The sequence below is a fragment of the Mesoplodon bidens genome (genome assembly GCF_964165515.1).
Source record: "Mesoplodon bidens genome assembly, chromosome: 17".
NCBI lineage: Eukaryota > Metazoa > Chordata > Mammalia > Artiodactyla > Ziphiidae > Mesoplodon > Mesoplodon bidens.
This window is the reverse complement of record NC_138174.1, coordinates 23,529,416-23,550,871: the sequence shown is the minus strand read 5'-3', so window position 1 is coordinate 23,550,871 and position 21,456 is coordinate 23,529,416. Positions and strand designations below refer to the sequence as shown.

The window sequence follows — 21,456 nt, the reverse complement described above, 5'->3', positions numbered from 1 at the left end:
TTTCCTTTTCTGTAAAACCTCTCCTATCCATTTGCTTTTACATGATTTCAGAGCCAGATGTCATTATTCCACACTGGAAATCATAAAGTGTTTTTTTTATAATTATTATTTAGCAAGTTAACAATGGCGTACTGGATAATCTGGATCTGCATATAGTATTGTAACAGTGACATGGTAACATTTTTACAGATAATATAAATGTGCTCTACAGGAAGGTTGAGAATCTAAAAAGAAATTTTCCATTTATTATCTCATTATTATTTATCCTGACATAATCTGTGAAGAATGTTAGTTTCTTAGTTTTAAAGGTGAAGCAAGCAACTCAGAATGAACACACACACACACACACACACACACACACACACACACACACACACTGGGCTACTACTGTGTGTCAAACACTGTTAGGCACTGTGTTTGTTCCTGTGTTGCGTTAGTTCCAAAATCAGGCTTCAAATCGAATTCCCCTGTCTACTGCTCTCTACACTCTCTAGCTCTGTTTGATCATATTGGGGTATTTTAATATTTATTTATTTATTTATTTAGGCTGTGCTGAGTCAGTTGTAGTTCGTGGGGTCTTTAGTTGCAGCATGTGGTATCTTTTAGTTGTGGCATGAGGACTCTTAGTTGCAGCATGTGAGATCTAGTTCCCTGAACAGGGATCAAACCTGGGCCCCCTGCATTGGGAACGTGGAGTCATACCCACTGGACCACCAGGGAAGTCCCATATTGGGTATTTTAAAGGAGATACTATCCAGCAAGGAAATGAGGATTAAAGATATTGTCTTAGTCCATTCAGGCTGCTATAACAAAATACCACAGACTGGGTGGCTTATAAACAACAGAAATTTACTTAGTTATTTATTTATTATTTTTTGAATTTTATTTTATTTATTTTTTTATACAGCAGGTTCTTATTAGTTATCTATTTTATACATATTAGTGTATGTATGTCAATCCCAATCTTCCAATTCATCCCACCACCACCACTACCCCCTCCACTTTCCCCCCTTGGTGTCCATATGTTGGTTCTCTACATCTGTGTCTCTATTTCTGCCTTGCAGACCAACATCAGAAATTTATTGCTCAAAGTTCTGGAGGATGGAAGTCTGAGATCAGGACACCAGCACGGTTGGGTGAGGGCCTTCATCTGGGTCACAGACTTTTTGTTGTAACCTCACACAGCAGATTGAGCTAAGGTGTTCTGAGGAATCTCTTTTATAAAGGCACTAATCCCATTCATGAGGGCTCCACCCTTGTTACCTAATCAACTCTAAAAGGCCCTACCTCCTAATAACCATCACCTTTGGGGATTAAGATTTAAACATGAATCTGGGGTGGGGGACACAGACATTCAGACCAAAGCAAATACACTGACATCCCTTGCAAGTTTCCTGCAGGTAAGTGACTGAAAGATATGTACATAGGAAAATGACACATTTTTCTTACATGTACATTGCAACACATTCTCATATATCTCTTTCAGTGGCTCTTTTAGAATATTTAAGTCCATAAAATCATGTATATAAGATGCTGATGTTAATAGCAAGCAAACAAAAGGTTTGTATTAGTTTCCTAGGACTGCCATAACAAAATGGCAGAGCAGGTTCCTTCTGGGTGTTCTGAGGGAGAAGCTGTTCCATGTTTGTCATCTAGCTTCTGGTGTTTGTTAGAAATCCTTGGCATCTCTTGGCTTATAGCTGCCAAACTTCAATCTCTGCCTCTGCCATCACTTGGCCTTCATTCTTGTGTGTCCTTATGTCTCCAAATCTCTCTCTCCCTGTAAGGACACTGGTCATTATATTTAAGGCCCACCTTAATCCAATATGACCTCACTTTAACCTGATTACCTCTGCAAAGGTCCCATTTCCAAATAATGTCATATTCACATGTACTGATTTAGGTCTTCAACATATCTCTTTGGGGGACACAATTCAACTAACAACAGGGTTTAAAAATTTTTTTTTGCTAATTGAGGGTAAGTTGTAGACTTATAGCCCCATTACACCTAAATACCTCAGTGTGCATTTCCTAAAAATAAAGACACTCTTCTACATAACCATAGTATATTCATAAAGATCAAGAAATTAACATTGATACATACTACTATCTAAGCCACAAGGTTCCATGCAGATTTTGCTAGTTGTCCCCAAGAATCCTTCATAACAAAACAGACAAAAAGAAGTCTTCTTTCCTCCTTTTCCTTTTTTGTCTTTATTATCCAGGATCCAATCTAGGACCTTTTAGTTGTCCTGTCTCTGATCTTTCTCAAGCTGGAAATGTTCTCAATTTTTCCTTGTCTCTAATGACCTTGACATTTTTGAAGTGTGCAAGCCAGTAACTTTGCTGTGTTCTTTGCAAAGCTTTGTCTGATGTCACCTCAAGAATTAAATAAAACTATGCATTTTGGCAGGAATACCACAGCAGAGATGCTCTGTTTTTCTCAGTGTATCATATTAGGAAACATATGATGGCAGTTCGTCCCATTATTGACAATGCTAACTATCATCACTTGGTTAAGATGGTACATGCTGGGTTTCTCAGCCATATAGTTAATGAATAATTAATAAGTAACTGATATGCAATTTTTGAAGAAATACTTTGAGACTATGTAAATATCCTATTCCTCATCAAGCTTTTACCCAGTGGTCTGATCATCCACTGATGTTTCCTGCCTGAATCATTTATGATTGCAACATAGTTATTTCTAACTCCATCATTCCTTCAACATTTGTTGGGTGACATTCCACCTTAAGGAAGAGCTTTCTCTTTTCCCTTATGTATTCATTTATACAAATATGGACTCATGGATATTTATTTGTTCAATGGGTTATAATCCATTACTTTCATTTATTTCGTCATGTTTGGCCAGTGAGAGCCCCTTCATGCTAGCCCCTCTCTCCGTTTGACATGTCCCATCATTTTTTGAGCACTTCCTTACTTTCTGGTTCAAGATGTTTCAGGCTTATCGCATACTTTTCCTTCTGAGAAATTATCCATTCCTCCAAAGAGATATGTTTCCTTTTCGTGGGGAATGGTATTTAGAAACCAACACTGGGTGCAAGTTGTGCTCATTTTTCCTGAGATATCATTGCTTCTAGGCTCTTTCAGAGGACATAAATAGGAAATATACATATACACATACACATATCTCTATTTTTATATCTATTGATATAGATGTTTATTGACCCATTGATAAATAGATAGTATTGTTGAAATAATTTTCTAGACCCAGACAGAGCTGTCCGGGGTGCCATGTCAGCAAACCAAAACTTAGATAACTTTCATGTCCCTGTAAATGCTCTGCTTGACCAGAAATGCAGTACATCCAGTTGCCAACCCCCAAACTCCAAGCCAACTCTGGGCTCTATACTTACTTCTTTGTTCCTTCTCACCCCAAGCAAGATTGACTCTGTGGCCCCAGCCAGTCAGATATTTTCTATTTTTCTCTTCCTTGCTCTTTATTCTACAGAAGCTTCCTGGCTCCCACCCCATTTTGCAGTTCTCCAAACAGAGACTGTCCACTTCATCAAGTGTTAAATAAAGTTTGTTCATATGACCTAAATTGTCTTCTTTAATAATTTTTTGACAGTATAGTAGACAGAATTCTGGGGTAGCCTCCCTAAGATCCTTATCTCTCGTTTATTCAAACAAACATTAATGTAGGTACTGCTGTGAAGGGATTTTACAGATATAATCATAGTCTTATATCATTTGACCTTATGATTATTCAGGTAAGCCTGGCCTATTCAGGTGAGTCCTTTAAAAGAGGAGATTTTCTCCAGATGGAAGAAGGGAAGTCAGAGATTTGAAGCACAAGAGGTTTGAGCATACTGTTGCTGGCTTGAAGATGGTGGTACAACATGTTGAAGAATGCAAGTGACCTCAAGTAGCTGAGGATGGTTCTGGCTGACAGCCACAAAGAAAACAAGGACCTCAGTCCTACAGCTACAAGCAACTAAATTCTACCAACAACGCGAAGGAAGCAGATCTTTTTCCCAGAGCGTAGATAAGAGCCCAGCCTGATGACACCTTGATTTTGGTCTTGTGATACCCTGAGCATAGAACCCAGCCAAGCCCTCTTGGATTTCTGACCTACAGAACTGTGAGCTGATAAATAGATGTTGTTTTAGGACACTAAGTTTGAGGTAATTTGTTACAGCAGCAATAGGAAACTAACACAGTTAGACACTGATATAAATATAAAACTGTGAGTTTACACTAATTCCAATCAAATACCACAGGATTTTTTAAATCTTACCTTTCTCAGATCTGTACCTTCAAAAATTAATAACCTGATTTCCCTTATCTTTGAGATGTTTACTTATTTGCTCAATCTACTCACATATAACCAAACTCTTCACCATGTGGGTCATCTCCTCAGCCTAACAGCACACAGAGGTTGCATTGGTTGAGTTCCCATCACCCCTGACCCCATCACACACACTAAACCCAGGCCTCACCATCCATCATGGCTATGCCAACCAAGTTACCCCTGGACTATGGCTCCCCCCAGTCTAGAAAATTTATGTTTAAATACATTTTATTTTTTTAGCATCATTTTAGAGACTAGTTCTTCTCTCTTAAAAAACTGTGGCTATATACCACTTCCTGCTCTAACGGTGTTATTGCTGCCATCAACAGGAAACAACACTTAACTGAGTACCACTGTACTCACCATTGTGTGGGACATTCTGAAGCAATTCTAGATGAGGAATACAATGCCTGCATTACCCAAAAAACTGGGCTTATCTCTTGGTGGATGTCGAGCCAAAAGACACAACCAAGGCAAAAAGCAGGAGAAGGAAGGATTTATTATTACTTGTAGCAAGTAAAGAAAACACCGGGGATCTTCCCCAAAGCAGTGTCTCCCCAAACAGAAAAATTGGGGACATTTTAAGCTAAGGACACATGTATTCATGAAGGGACTTGGGTGGTGGTGAATTCAGCATAGAATTGGGCAAAGGTCAACAGAATCCAAGCTTTAGTTGATTGAAGTCATGAGGGTCAACATCATCATTCCATCCTCCACCTGGGTCAGGGGCCTTAGTTCCTGCAGAACTCAAAGACTTGCATCAGATTGTTATGTATATCCTAGGGCTCTGTTATATCACTGAAATATCGTTTCTTGACTGCTTTTCCTTTCCTGCATTCCCTCACTTCCCTTAAGATCATTAGTTACTGAGACCAACTCAAAGGCAAACATTGTGGCCAGGCTTAGATCTCACAAAAGGGCTTAGGCCAAAATGACTTCTCTTCTGTCAAAAAAGCCATGCCTGGTTCTCCTTCTCCGGGGACCCCTTACCCTATCTGCTTACACCTGCTTTCCGACCACCATTTATGATATAGTAAGGATGGAAGAATTACAGCCCTAAATTGATAGCTGAACTTTTACCTTGCTTAACATTCTTCTTCAAAATATTATTGACTCTCTTATCCAGTTTTGAGGGTTTTTTTTTTTAACTAACAGCCTGTTAGGGAGGAAGAAATTTTCTTCTAGCTGGTCTAAGAATTAAGTTGACATGAAACAGGTTAACACAAGAAAATAAAACAAAGTTTAATAACATGTACACATAGGAGAGACTAAAGAAAACTGAATAACTTGTCAAAATAACCGAAGTCCTCACCTTAAGTATCATCCTCAGCTAAAGACAAAAGAAAATGTAGGACTTCCCTGGTGGCACAGTGGTTAAGAATCTGCCTGCCAATGCAGGGAACACGGGTTCAAGCCCTGGTCCGGGAAGATCCCACATGCCACAGAGCAACTAAGCCCGTGTGCCACAACTACTGAGCCTATGCTCTAGAGCCCGTGAGCCAGAACTACTGAGCCGAGTGCTGCAACTACTGAAGCCCACGCACCTAGATCCCATGCTCCACAACAAGAGAAGCCACTGCAGTGAGAAGCCCGCGCACTGCAACAAACCCCTGCTCGACGCAACCAGAGAAAAGCTGTGCACAGCAACAAAGACCCAACGCAGCCAAAAATAAATAAATAAATTTATTAAAAAAAGAATATACAGAGAGTGGGGATAATCAGTTGTGGGAGGTTACCAGGAAAAGCACAGTAAACAAGGGTTTTTTTTTTTGGCAGTACGCGGGCCTCTCACTGTTGTGGTCTCTCCCGTTGCGGAGCACAGGCTCCGGACGCGCAGACTCAGTGGCCATGGCTCACTGGCCCAGCTGCTCCGCGGCATGTAGGGATCTTCCCAGACCAGGGCACGAACCCACGTACCCCTGCATCGGCAGGCGGACTCTCAACCACTGCGCCACCAGGGAAGCCCCTCCTCTCTTTTTAATTAGCAACTGTTTGAACCTGTCAGTTTGGAACTCAGGCAAGTTCATTAAGGCAGAATGAAGCTTATTTCCTGTAATCAAGAAATGGGGGACACAGAAAGGCTTTTGTGCCCAGGAGCCCTACAAGGTACTGTTCAGTTTCAATAAGGTAAGGTCTGGAAGAGTCTCCAGTGTAGGAGCTTCTGTTCCCTTGGAGCTGGGGGGGGAGGCACCACCCTCCAGGCACATGGATGAGTTCACCAACGGGGAAACTCAAATCTCCTCTTTTAGGAGGTTTTATGGAGCTTAATCTTCAGGCCACCCTCTTCTCTTTCCTAGAGGTTGGGGGTGGGGCTGAACATTTCAAACTTCGAATCCCTTTGACTATCCCCATCCTAAGGCTACCCAGGGACCGCACCCGAAATCACCTCCTTAGTTTAAACTCAGAGGTGCTCTTAAGGAGCTCCTTAGGAATAACAAAAGGCACTCCTTGCTGGAAAGTCCAAGGGTTTTAGGAGCTTTGTGCCAGGAACCAGGAATAAAGACCAAATATATTTCTTATCATACCACAATTAGGAACATATCTTCCACACATTTCTCCTCCTTTGGGGACCGAGAGGGACATGGGAAGGGCTGGATTTGGGAAAACGTAAAACACAATACATTTTCATTGTAATAGATAAGTAATACACAGAACTTGTTTTGCTATCTAGTAGAAAATGGCCTCCTTTCTCAGCTATGATTTTGGCTGAGAGACAAGGACAAAATAATTATATATTCACCTCAGTCTTTCAATAAAGGCAGAAAGAGCTTTCCATTTCAAATTTGTTTTGTTTTGTACCACATGTTGGTTAATTAGATAAAACCATGTCATGTGCCAGATTCAATCAGCCTGAAAATAATCAGAAAACCGGGTTTGGCATTGTTTATGCTGTTTTGGCTCAGCTAGACAAAAGCACAAAATGTAAATTGGATCCAGAAAATAACATATGGGGACTGGTGCCAGGTTTTCTTTCATGGGATTATCTCTAGCTGGCACCTGAGCTGCAGATACTGCTCTGGGGGATCATTGTAGACAAATCTACATGATGCTGATACCGCTTTTCCACAATTAGACAGTGGACAGTTCCATGAAGGGCACTTACCTTTCTGCCTTTGACATAGGCTAAACCCAGCTTTCCAGCTATTGACAGTCAGTCAGCTGAAGTTAAAAGAATGAAAACATGTTTTTGTTTGGCTTATCCCCTAGTGATTCCCTTTAGATTCACTTCTTTGTTTTTAAAATCTCCTGTAAGATTAGAAATACAGTCCTGAAATCACTCTTCAGCTGTATTTTCTTGTTATCGGTAGTTCAGTGAATATCATTAAGGAGAAGGCAGAGCAGTTCATTGTCATCCTACTTAAGTTCTGAAGGATGAACATTTAAGAAAATATCCAGGTGATCACAGAGTAACAGTCATTTTAAAAACCTAATCATCTGATTGATGATAAAATCCAAATTAGCTAGTTTTCCCTTCTCTTCCTGCTATATAAATTGTCTGATATCAATACACAGAGAAATAGGATTACATACTGCTCTTTTTATACTTTTTTAAAAAGGATATTCTCTAGAATATTCTAGAATGTGGTGTGGGTGGTGATGACTTCTAGTCTGGATGAGATTCCACCAGCAACCACCTACTTGCCACATTCAATGGGAACATTTATTCCTTACCTGTAGGTATCTGGCATTTCTCACTATTTCATCCCTTTTGAAATTTTCTTGGCTTCCATAGCCCCATTCTCTCCTGACTTCTAGCTCTTCTCCCTCCCATTGGGGAGTTCAGGTTATTTGAGCATTTGCTGCCTCATGCTCCTTGCCCGTGTCTTACAATAAACACCGGTACTTTCCTTCACCACAGCCCAGTGTTAGTACAGTAGACTGGCCAGCAGATACAAATCTGTTTCGATAACAAGGGAATACAGAACCAAAAGAAAAGCAGTCAAAGGATAGTGCAGTGATAAGGTAGAGTCCTTGTTCCTCCTCAAGAGATATGCATAACAATATCTTTGAGTTCTTCTTCAGGAATTAAGGCCCCCACCCATGTGGAGAATTATTCCTGGAACACCACCCTGTTACCTCACCACCAACCAATCAGAAGAAAGTCACACACCCTGCAGCCCATCCCCCAAATTTTGCCTATAAAAACTCTTCCCCCAAAACTGTTGGGGAGTTCAGAGTTTCTCAGTACAAGCCACCTGTTTTCCTTGCTTGGCCCCCGTAATAAACCTTTCTCTGCTCCAAACTCCAATGTTTTGGTTTGTTTGGCCTTGCTGTGCATCACACGTAGTTGGGTTTGGCAGCAAGTGGCATGAAAAAACGTGGGGAAAGGAATTTTTGTGACTAAATGAGACTAATGTGACATAAAAATAAACTGCGGTGTGCAGACTTCGTTTGGATCCTGACGTGAACAAATCAGCTATTTAAACATTTTTCATAACGATGAGAGAAATTTGGATATAACTGGATATTAGATGACAAAAAAAGTTATCAATTTTTATTAGATGTCTCAGTGGTGTGATATGGTAGAAAACGTCCATATTTAGCAGGAAACATACTGAAATATTCAGGATGAGATGAAATGGTATCTTCATTTGCTTTAAAATACTTCATCCAAGAAAGGAAAATAGAGTACTTTTTTTGTGTGTGGGGGGGATCTTAGTTCCCCGACCAGGGATCAAGCCCATACCCTTGGCAATGGAAGCACAGAGTCCTAACTACTGGACTGCCAGTGAAGTCCCTAGAGAGAGTATTGTGGCAGAATCTTGACAATTGTTGAATCTGGATTTAGGGGCTATGAGGTCTCATTATACTATTCTTTCTACTTTATAAATGCTTACACTTTAAAAAACAAAATTAAAGAGAAATGAAAATAAAGGGAATTTTTACTTCATAACTAAAAATTTCGGAGATGGGGCTAACTTCAAATGAAGTTTGATTAAGGACTCAGTTTCTTTTTGACCTCCTTGTAGCTTTCAGGGATGTTTGCTGCATCCTCAGGCCATCTCTTCTAATGGTCGTGAAACAGGAGGGAAGGGGGCAGGGCACAACCTTTGAGAGAATGACACAGCCCGAGGACATAACTTAAACTGATTAGAACCAAATGGATCCAAGATGGCAGACAACTTCCATGGGACCTTGAGCCTCACATCAGCAAGCTAAATGACACACCCACAGGAACCATGACAGTTCCAAGACCAACCATAAAGATCAAAAAGTGGGCAGTGGCCCAATTCCTGGAAATCCCTGCCCCTTCCTAAAATAGCTGGAATACTCCTCCCACTCGTTAGCCTGTGAAATTACCCACCCCTATAAAAACGGACAACCCCATACCCTGCTGCCTTTCTCACCTTCTGAGATGGCCCACACTCTGTGGAGTGTGTTTCTCTCTAAATAAAGCCACTTCTTACCGATCACTTTGTGTCTCACTGAATTCTTTCTGCGATGAGACATCAAGAACCTGAGCTTCATTAAGTCCTAAAACCAGGTGTGTGATCTCAGCTGGAAGACTGGATTTTGGCCGGGTTCGAGTCCCAGCCACATGGGTTCAAGTCCCAATCTGAGGTGCACAGTTTCAGTTGGGGCATTATGTGTCCTGGTTGGCCAGGACACTCCCAGTTACATCTATTGTCCTAACACAACTATTTATAGCACTATCTTTCATTCAAATGTGATCTAGTTTGGGATGATAAATTACAAGGTCACCCTAGCTCATGGCTGTCAAACGATTGTCAACCACAATTAGGGCTTCATGCTTCTCTGTTCATGTCCACCTGAATAGAAAGAAACTGCTTTCCCTGAAGCACACAGCAAACTTCTCCTATACTCCCAATATCCCAGGAGGGCTATGTGCCCATCCATGAAACAAACACCATGGCCAGAGTGGTGGGTCCACCCTGAGAGTAAGGAACAGAGTCAGTCCTTGGGTTCTTGTTGGATGGGGCCAAGAGGGATTGAGTGTGGGGAGAAAACCACTAAAGGTTACTACACACCTTGCACGTCCCTGCCACTGCCCTAGTTTAGGCCTCAACATCTCATACTCAGGCTATTGCAATAACTCCCTTGTTGATCTCCCTTTTCTAGTTTTGCCACATCCATCCCACATCATCACTACCAGAATGATCTTCCTAGCATGTAGATCTGATCACGTCACTACCACATTTGACATTTTTTGATGTCTTGCCTTGACCTATGAGATAAACTCTAAATGCCTTTTCTTATTAAATAAAGCTGTGCCATATCTGGCCTTGGGTTATCTGTCTACCCTTATCCATCTTCATTGTCTTCTTTGTACTTTAAGGTTAGCCAAACTGGATGACTTGCTGTACTATTCATATACAATGCTTTCTCTACCTCGTTCCCGACCCCCCAACCCAACCCCCTCCTCACCTCCGAGCCTGCCTCATTCTTATCAATCCAGCAAACTTGTATTCACCCTTCTGTGGCCAGCTTGAGCACTCGCTTCTCCAACTCCCGCCTGGGTCTTTTCTAGAACTTACTATGTATCTGGCATTGTTCTAAGAGCTTTACAAAAGTCAATTCATGTAATCCTCACACAGGAAGTGCTATTATTTAAATAGAAGAACAGACATACACTATATCCACTATACCTATTCGTGTACTCTATGTTTACCTGCAGGGCCAAAGTCTTTTACTTGGGTGTGGGCCCTCTGATTCAGTTCTGCCTCCAATTTCTTCTACACTGGTGATCTATCCTCAATGACTACTAATTTGGGTTTGTTAAAATAAAGCAGGAACGAGACATTTTAAAAGCAAACTGAGTGTAGAATCATGCTCAGTTTTTGAATCTCTTACACCTGCCATTTGATGGCTTCTTTTTTTTTCTAACTTGCTTTTGTCGAGTCTTTCCAAAGCATTTAATTTCATTTCTGTAAACACAACTCCTTCCGCCCCCAACACTTATACTGTATCACTTTGTAATGTCTAATCAGATTTTATCATTTCAAAGACAAGACAACTACTTGGGGATCAAACACAACAGTTGGGGCTGAGGAACAAGAAGAAAATATATAAGGAAACAAACAAGTGAAAGAGGTAATGCAAGGAAAATAGTAACTAGCACTTTACAGAACTTACTCGGTATATAGGGTAAGTTGTAGATATGTTCTAAGAGCTTTACAAAAGTCAATTCATGTAATCCTCACACAGGAGGTGCTATTATTATCCCCTACTTTACTGACGAGAAACTGAGGCACACAGAGGTCAATTTATTTATTTTTTGCCAAAAGTCTTTTAAAAAAACAAATGTTTAAAACCTTTTTTTTTTTTTTTACTGAGGTATATCTAAGATGTATTACCAAGACGTGCTTTTCTTTTAAAAAGTCTATTGAATGTAGTGTTACCTGTCTCTGAAGTGATTTAACTAATAAAAATAGGCCAATGAAAATTTAATGTGGATTCCCTTTTGGGTTTCACAAGAAGGATTCCTCTTCGTTCTCACGGAAGCCAGAGAAGTAAATTTAGATAAATCAGGAAGAGATCCTTCTGGGGAGAGAGAGGACTTAATTGTTCTTGTTTCTATCCCCCCCACCTTTTTTTTTTTTGCTGGTGAGGGTAACCTTAGAAAAGAACCAAAGTCTGACAACTGAGCAGTCTTTGTGGAAGATTTTTCTTTAAAAGTGGCTACTGCTGTAGGAGGAGATACCCAAGGCAGCAGTGGAACTGGGGCAAGCCTGCAAGCAGCCAGCAATCTGCTCTCAGTAGGTGGAGTCCGAGCTACAGCCCTGCTGAGGCCAACTCCCTTCCACCTTGTTATCCTCTCCCCTGCCCGGTTCTCCTTTCTCCTCTTTTCCTGACTTCCACTCTGGAAGCTTCCCTCCAGTTCTTGAGCAGGGGCGGCAGCTGCCATAAGAGGAGTTGCATTTGACCTGGGTCTTGCTTTAATTGCTCCTTTGCTCCAGGCTGGAAAACTGTGACTGCAAGGGCCCAGCCACTAGGGGACACCATAACCCTCCTGTGAAGTGGAGTCTGTGAACTCCAAGAAATCAGATACAGTGAGTCCCCTACATAAGAATGAGTTCCCTTCCAAGAGCGCGTTCGTAAGTCCCACGAAATTAGCCTAGGTACCCAGCTAACACAACCGACTATAGAGTACTGTACTGTAATAGGTTTATAGTACTTTTCACACAAATCATACATAAAAAACAAACACAAAAAATAAAGAAAACATTTTTAATCTTACAGTACACTACCTTGAAAATACAGCAGTCCAGTACAACAGCTGGCATACAGGGACTGGCATCGAGTGAACAGGCAAGAAGAGTTACTGACTGGAGGAGGGAGAGGAGGTGCGAGATGGTAGAGCTGAAGGATCGTCAGCAACAGGAGACGGAGGGCAAGCTGCAATTTCACCCACGCCTGACGTTGATGGCACAGGTCTGGTTCCTTGCCGGATTCAATTCCACCCTCCTGAAAACAACGACCCCGTGATGTCTGGGAAGTAGCTCTTTTATTCTCGTCGTAGATGACATGGTAGCACTGGGTTGCATTCGGAATGGCTGCTGCGACCTTTGTGTACCGTTCTACGTTCGGGTGCTGTGCCTCAAAGACGTTGCCTCCTCAAGTAAAGAATATCCGCTTGCCATTTCCTGTGTCATGACTCTCTTCGGTCCTTCAGTTACTTCTTCTTCCTCTTGTCTCTCTTCGTCCTTTCTCTGGCCCTCCAATCTCATCAGGTCTTCATTAGTAAGCCCCTCGTGTTGCACAGCAAGGAGTTCAGTGAAGTCGTCGTCTTGCAGATCTAGCTAGGGCTTCTCGCTGAGGGTCACTAAGTGGCTGAAGACCTCTTTGGATTCCTCATCCACCTTCTCAAATCCACAAAAATCACGAACAAATTGCGGGCAAAGCTTCTTCCAAACCCCATTCATGGTGACGGCTGTAACCTCACGCCAAGCAAAGTCAATGATTTTATAGCCTTGTAGATGTTATAGTCCTTCAAAAATTGTCACAAGGTTATTCCTGATTCGTCACTTGCCTTAACTGCCTGACGAAAAGTGTAACGTAAATAATATTTCTTGGAAGTCGCTGTAACTCCCTGGTCCATAGGTTGGCTGAGTGACATAGTATTCGGTGGAAGATACACTACTTTGACGTTGGGATGAAAGTTGTCCATGAATGGGGAGTGGCCCGGAGCACTGTCGAGCAGCAAAAAAACACTGAATGGGATGTCTGTCTCCAAGCAACATTTCTCTACTTCCGGGATAAAGTGGTGGAAAAACCCGTCCTGGAAAATGGCTTGGGTAACCCAGGCTTTGGGGTTACTCTTCCACACAACAGGAAAAGAGCCCTTGGCTATGTTTTAAGGGCTCTTGGGTTCTCTGAATGATAAACTAAGGGAGACTTCAGTTTCATATCACCGGAAACATTTCCACCAAACAACAGAGTTAGCCTATCCTTTGCTGCTTTATAGCCTGGCATCAACTTTTCCTCCTTACGGATGTAACTTTTGTCTGGCATCCTCTTCCAGTACAGTCCTGTCTCATCCACATTAAAAACCTGCTTGGGTGAATACGTGCCTTCATCAATAATTTCTCAAAGCAATTCAGGAAATTCCCTGGCAGCTACCGAATCTGCACTCGCTGCCTTGCCACTTAATTTTACATTGTGAAGGCTGGCTCTAGCCTTGAACTGATGAAACCAGCCATGGCTGACATTAAAAGATGTGCCCTCTAATTCTTTGCTGTGTTCCTTCTTCAAGTCTTCAGAAAGGCTTTTAGCTTTCTCTTGAATCAGCATTAAGCTGAGCGGGACTCGACACTGATGCTGATCTTGCATCCGCACACTGAGAAGTTTCTCCATCTCCTCCATCACTCCCCCCCACCACATGAACATTTATTAAACATTTTTGAGTATTACACACAATTTGTTTCTTTTACTTAGCAATTTTTGGCATTTTTCTGTCAGTACTTCATACTTTTGAACTGCTGCAGATGTTACATTTTATAGACATATTGGTTAGTTATTTCTTATTAGTCAACATGTGGGCTGTTTCCAAGTTTGAAAAAGAAAGTTGCAACAGATACTCTTGGGTCCATTTCTTTGTTCAGGATTAATTTCTAGAAGTGGAAGTTCTGTGTCCAAACCCAGAATATTTTGAATTTTAATTCATATTGCTAACTTACACTCTAAAAAGGTTGTACCAATTTATAAGCCAGAAAATGCTATTTTTTGGGGGGTGTACTTAATCTAAATCGTTGCTAACGTGATGGGTAAAACATGTTTTAATTTTTATTTTTTAATTCTGTGAAGTTTAGTTTCTAACTTACTAATTTTGGTTTCTAGCAATATTCATTCTCAATTTATTACCTCTGAATTTTTTAGTTTAGCCATTATGCTTGATATTAGATTATTCTTTTTGTAAAGAGCAGCCGATTCTTGTTCCATCATTGTAACATCCCATGCAATCTCACTGAAGATCAGAAACAAAGTTTTTTAAGGTCTCAGACCTTCTTCTTTAACCACTGAAATGGTAGACTCGTACCTGCCTCTTTACTATCCCTGTGAAATATCCTGGAGTTTACCCCCCACCCCCACTCCCCTTTATTTATTTATTTATTTATTAACATCTTTATTGGAGTATAATTGCTTTACAATGGTGTGTTAGTTTCTGCTTTATAACAAAGTGAATCAGCTATACATATACATATAGCCCCATATCTCCTCCCTCCTGTGTCTCCCTCCCACCCTCTCTATCCCACCCCTCTACGCGGTCACAAAGCACCAAGCTGATCTCCCTGTGCCATGCGGCTGCTTCCCACTAGCTATCTATTTTACATTTGGTAGTGTATATATGTCCATGCCACTCTCTCACTTCGTCCCAGCTTACCCTTCCCCCTCCCTGTGTCCTCAAGTCCCTTCTCAACGTCTGTGTCTTTATTCCTATCCTGCCCCTAGGTTCTTCAGAACCAATTTTTTTTTGGATTCCATATATATGTGTTAGCATACGGTATTTGTTTTTCTTTTTCTGACTTATTTCACTCTGTATAACAGACTCTAGGTCCACCCACTTCACTACAAATAACTCAATTTCATTTCTTTTTATGGCTGAGTAATATATTCCATATATTCTATATATGTGTCACATCTTCTTTAACCATTCATCTGTCTATGGACATTTAGGCTGCTTCCTTGTCCTGGCTATTGTAAATAGAGCTGCAATGAAGGATGTGGTACATGACTCTTTTTGAATTATGGTTTTCTCAGGGTGCATGCCCAGTAGTGGGATTGCTGGGTTGTATGGTACTTCTATTTTTAGTTTTTTAAGGAACCTCCATACTGTTCTCCATAGTGACTGTATCAATTTACATTCCCACCAACAGTGCAAGAGGGTTCCCTTTTCTCCACACCTCTCCAGCATTTATTGTTTGCAGAGTTTTTGATGATGGCCATTCTGACTGGTGTGAGGTAATACTTCATTGTATTTTGATTTGCATTTCTCTAATGATTAGTGATGTTGAGCATCCTTTCATGTGTTTGTTGGCAATCTGTATATCTTCTTTGGAGAAATGTCTATTTAGGTCTTCTGCCCATTTTTGGATTGGGTTGTTTGTTTTTTTGATATTGAGCTGCATGAGCTGCTATATCCTGGAGTTTTCAACTTATTGACTCCTGGTCTGAGTGAACAGAATTTTTTTCAGAAGTGTGATATAAAGTAATTCACAGTCCCTCTTTTGATCTAATTTTAATAATTGAATGCTAGCTCTTCTGTTTATAATCCATTTCTGACCTTTGGACCCATTTGCCTAGCTCCTAGCTCTATGGGCTCTGGTTGTTTCAATACATGCTACCAGGGGACTCTCCCACTTTGGGCTGCCTTGGTAGATATTCTGCCCTAGGCAGGTGCTGGTCACCTATTCTTGACTCCTGATGGGTATTCAGGCAGTTACAGCAAGAAATGTTTCACAAATGGTATCTGATAGAGTCTAGTTAAGATTAATGGGGAATAAAAGTGCTTTGCTTAGAAATAATTATCCATGGATCTAAAATCAACAAAAGTCTCTATAACAAAAAATACATATTTTTGGGGGGGTGGGGAGGGAAGAGGAGGCTTGAAATAGATCAGAAAACGCTTTCACATTAATTGTTCTTTTCATATACTTCAAATTTGTACTTAATGCCTTTCTCCTCCTGGACATCAGAAAGAACACCTCGATATTCTGGGATAAGTTTATATTTTTCCAAATCAATTTTTGGAAAAAATGTGTCACTTTCAAATTCCTGCATGATCCTTGTCACAAATAGTCTAAGATGGCCTAGATTGTTCGTGGCTTCCTTATAAATGGAACTGCCTGCCGCTATCCAAACCATGTCCACTTTATTTGTTAATTCTGGTTGCTCAATAAGTTTTAAGGCATCATCCAGACTTTGGGCAAGAAAATGAGCTCCCTGTGGAGGTTCCTTGAGTTCTCTAATGAGAACTATATTAATTCTGTCCCTTAAAGGTCGATTCTTCTCTGGAATGAATGGCGAACCAGGTTTTCCTACCCATAATCACCAAATTCCGTTTACCTTCTACTGAAGAGATTGTGGTCATTCTTTGGAAATACCTGTATTCATTCCTGAGCAGGGGCCAGGGCAGGTCCCTGTTCTTGCCGATGCCCATGCTCTGCCCATGTACACAGCGACCATGCAGTTTAGTGGACGAACCACGACAGCGGCAGAAAACACTTCTGAGCTAGCATGTCACACTGACGCGGGGATTACCTGCCAGCTTGGCGCGAAATTCCTCCATCACTTTTCCACGCTTCTTCTGTATTATTGTTGACATCATCGGCATGGCAGACTTCACACATTCCATGATCTTGTTCTTTAGAATCGTGCCGGTGGTTGAACGATTCATGTTATAAGAATGAACGACGTCCACCATCTTTTCGCCTCACTCCACTCTCTCAATTATTTTCACTTTTGTTTCCATTGTTACCCCTTTGTACTTCTTAGCAGTACCAGCTACAACATCGCTGTTTTTACGCTTGCTTCTGGACATCCTGCGCTTAAAATAAAGGTATTGTACTACTGTACTCTATACAGTACTGTACAGTAAAGTACATAAAAGCACAACCACTTGTAGAGGATGCACACATGTGACAGTGTGCTCCAGACACGTGAACTAATTTATGTGATTGGACATGCGAACGCACGTTCACATTTTGAAAGTTCACAACTTGAAGGTTTGTATGTAGGGGACTTACTGTATCTTATTTATTTACTTGGCATTGTAGACTCAGTGCCGAGTAGAGTGTCTGATACCTAACAGATGCTTAACACATATTTATCGAATATATGAATGGATGAATGAATGAATGACCTGTGGGTTCCAGTCCAATTTATTTACTTAGTTTACCAACATCCTTGATACTTGTGGATCAGTCTAATGAAAATTAATTTCTGTAATAAGGCCATTTTTCTGAAGAGTCTTGGTATTTTTTTTTAACCCAGTTCTACACGCCACCTTTTTCATTTCTGTGTGTTTGTTTCCAGCTAAAATTTCCAGTCTTCCTCCTCTTTCATGTAAAAAAGTCTTACCCATTCGTCACTGACCACCTCAATGGCTCAGTCTCCACCAACCCTCCTCTGATGACCCTGGTTAAAAATGGCCGCTCCCTCCCAGAAACACCAATCAAATTGTGGTGGTAACTCTCTTCTTAAGTGTATTGTACAAATTACTTCCATATTCCTTTTTTTCCTTTTTTCATTTTATCCTTACAATTTCCCTGAGTCAGAATGTTGGACAAATGTTACTGCCCTTCCACAGGTAAGGAGAGATTTGAAGCAGTTAATGGGTATATTCAGGAACACAAGCCTAGAAAACGAAGGAACATGCACCAGAACTCAGATCTCTTCTGTCCTCCTAGTCCCTTCCTCTTTATACTGCTGTATGATGCATATAGTCTCATGCTCTGGAATACATTATAATCACTTGGTATTAGTTTTATCTTCCCTACTGGATTGTGAAATTCCTCCAGGCCCTAACTTCTTGGGCTTGCTAATAATATTAACTAAATCAATAAATTAATAGATCCTCAAAACTTTTAAATCAGGAATTAAGAAAAAAAAAAAGAAAAGATTTGTAAGCTGCTTTTGCAATGTGTATAAAAGGCAAAAGAGCTGCCAAGTTGGTACAGGAGTTGGAAAGCACTACACTGGCTTCATTTGTTGGTTAATTTATACTCCAAAAGGCTTTACTTAAAAATTACTAATAATAGGGCTTCCCGGGTGGCGCAGTGGTTGAGACTCCGCCTGCCGATGCAGGGGACACGGGTTCGTGCCCCGATCCGGGAGGATCCACATGCCGCAGAGCGGCTGAGCCTGCGCATCCGGAGCCTGCGCGTCCGGAGCCTGTGCTCCGCAATGGGAGAGGCCACAACAGTGAGAGGCCCGCGTACCGCAAAAAAAATAAAATAAATAAAATAATAATAATAATAAATCAGAAAAATAAAATAAACAAAAAAGAAAAAAACGAATAACGAAATGGGTCTTTCTATATCCAAGTCAGTACAAAACCATTTGTGGGGTGGAAGGTTACAAGTTTCTTCTTTGTAATTTCATCTTACATATAGCCAATCATATGGCGGGAAGGGGTGGAGTAAGCAGATTGCCACTTCTTTTGCTCTCATGGATGGGAGAACCGTGGTATTATGAAGTATGATCAGTGGTTGGGCGGGGTGTGTGTGGGAGGGCAGGTTTAGAAAGGTCTGGTGTGGGTCTCAGGGAACGTCAGGGAACTTCGGCACTGCACTTAGACTCTCTGGGTCTCTCCTGGTCCGGCATCTGATGAAACCAACATCAGATCTAACATCAGACTGCAGGGCTTAATTAAACCCAGGCTCTCAGGTCGGGATAGGGGAAGGAAGACAGGCCCCATCACTCTTTGCCCCACGAGTCCCAACGTTGGCTTTAGGCCTGTAAATCTGAAACAAAGAAAAAACTCCTCCACAGCCTAGGGGCCCCAGCTAGGATCTGACCTTTGGCTTGAGGGGACAAGTTGGTCTGAGCCTGGGTAAGAACGAGATCCCCTGGGGCCCCGCCCTCCACTAGCGCAGCGGGAGAGGCATAGGTAAAACCCGCGAACGGACCGCCCTAACTAGTTTGTCCCTGCGGCCGCCTCGTAGGCAGCGGGGCGTTCCGAGTGCCCCGCGCCGCATTGCTATGGCTGCCCGTGGCGGCGTCGCCACCGCCGGCGAGGGCCTTCGCTACGCTGAGTACTCGCCGCCCCCGACCAAGCGGTCGGACGCCGACATTGACCGGAGACTGGTGAGTCTGCCGGCTCTCCTGCCGTTCTCCCGCTCCAAGCTGCCCGAGCCTACCTGCTAGCGCTCCCCAAACCACCCCCCTCCCCCGCCCAGTCCCTGCCTCACCTCACCTTACCTCCGAACCGGGGTCGTCCCGGTGTTCATCCACTATCTTTGTCCCACCCCTCATTTATTCAGAGTTGATGCTCCTCGGTGCCCGGCGTTGACGAGTAGGCGTGTTCGGAGAATCTCTGGTCCCTCAAGGAGCTTTCATTCTTGTCGGGAAGACAGACCAGAGAACAGGCAATTGTAGATGCAATGTGATAAGTGCTGTAGGATGGGTGTTCCCATCATGTAGGAGGAGACCCCAGTCCAGTCTTTCGGGGCTAGGGGGTGAGGCCAGGGGAGGCTTCTAGGAGAAAGCGCTGTAACCATCGTTGTAAAACTAAGGCCTGAAGAATGAGTAGCGGCAGACTCGGTGAAGAGGAAAAAGCGTTTCAGGCGCCAGTAGTATCATCTACAGAGTCGTAGGCCAGGTAAACAGGGCCCAGGCAGACATAGTAAGGGGTCTCTTCAGGCAGAAATGTAGAGCTGGGAAAAGAAACTGTCCAGTGGAAACATAATGCGAGCCGCATACGTGTTTTTAGATTTTCAGTAGCCATATTTAAGAAGTGAAAAAAATAGGTGGATTTAATTTTAGCAGCGCATTTTTATTTAATCCAGTATGTCCACAGTGATATTTTGACGTGAAATCAATATAAACATTATTTTTTTAAAAAATAAATTTATCTGTTTATTTTTGGCCGCGTTAGGTCTTTGTTGCTGCACACAGGCTTTCTCTAGCTGCCGCCAGCGGGGGCTACGCTTCGTTGCGGTGCGCGGGCTTCTCTTGTTGCAGAGCTCGGGCTCTAGGCGCGTGGGCTTCAGTAGTTGTGGCACGCGGGCTCAGTAGTTGTGGCTCACGGGCTTAGTTGCTCCTCGGCATGTGGGATCTTCCCCGACCAGGGCTCGAACCCGTTTCCCCTGCATTGGCAGGCGGATTCGTAACCACTGAACCACCAGGGAAGTCCCAATGTAAACATTATTAATGAGATGTTTTACTTTTTTTTTTTTGGTACTAAGTATTTGAAATCCAATGTGTATTTTACACTTAACAGGACGTCTCAGTTCGGACTAGACACATTTCACATACTTAGTTGCCACATGTAGTTAGTGGGCCACCTTACTGATCTGTGCTGTTCCCAAACGGGGGCCAGAACATAGGAAGCTTCTGGTAAATCATGTGAACAGGTTGGGGTATCCTGAGGTACCATTTTGATGAGCTTTAAGCAGTGGAGTGACCTGTTGGACAATTGTAAAGTTCTCTCAGGCTACGTGTGAGAAGAATGGATTAGTTGGAGAAAGTCTGTTTTATCCCTTTTCCACACCACCTTCCGTGTTGATCCAGCCAACAGTGATATGTCTTGCCCTTAGATGCACAGCACTTGTTGTCCATACTGTTCGTTGACTAGTCATACACAGTCTTGTGACACCTTTTATGTTGACCTGTCATTTTCCAGCATTTTTTTGTTTCCTAAGAGCAGAGACTGGGTGTTTACTTCAAGTAAGCACTCAGTTTGTAAGCACTCAGTTATCGTTACTTAACTGATAAATTTCTGGAACAGTTTGTGGGCTGGAAAGGTTTCAGAAAGCAATATGCTTTTGTTCAACAGACATTTCTTGAGCACTGCTGGATACCAGTCAGGTATCATCCTTGGAAGAAGTAAATGAACAAAACAGATAAAAAGTTTGAAGTAGCAAACTCTTTGAGTTCCTGCTATGTCTGATTCATTCCATACCACAGCCCTGTGAGGAAGGTCCTTTTCAGTTGTCACTTAAACGAGGAGACGGAGACTC

The 21,456-nt window shown here is 42.1% G+C and overlaps 1 protein-coding gene and 1 pseudogene across 2 annotated transcripts in view; one reads left to right on the top strand and one right to left on the bottom strand.

The window, feature by feature from the left end:
- Positions 1–16,408: 16,408 nt before the first annotated feature.
- On the bottom strand, positions 16,409–16,934 carry LOC308604974 (dihydrofolate reductase-like; annotated as a pseudogene). Its single transcript has one exon. The product of its transcript is annotated as a dihydrofolate reductase-like (transcript).
- Positions 16,935–19,417: 2,483 nt separating this feature from the next.
- DNAJC15 (DnaJ heat shock protein family (Hsp40) member C15) overlaps positions 19,418–21,456 on the top strand; it is a 67,460-nt gene continuing 65,421 nt past the window's right edge. The window contains exon 1 of the mRNA XM_081214799.1: positions 19,418–19,582. Within this exon, the coding sequence (XP_081070925.1) occupies positions 19,478–19,582 (105 nt within the window). The 5' untranslated portion in view covers positions 19,418–19,477. The remainder of the gene's footprint in view (positions 19,583–21,456) is intronic.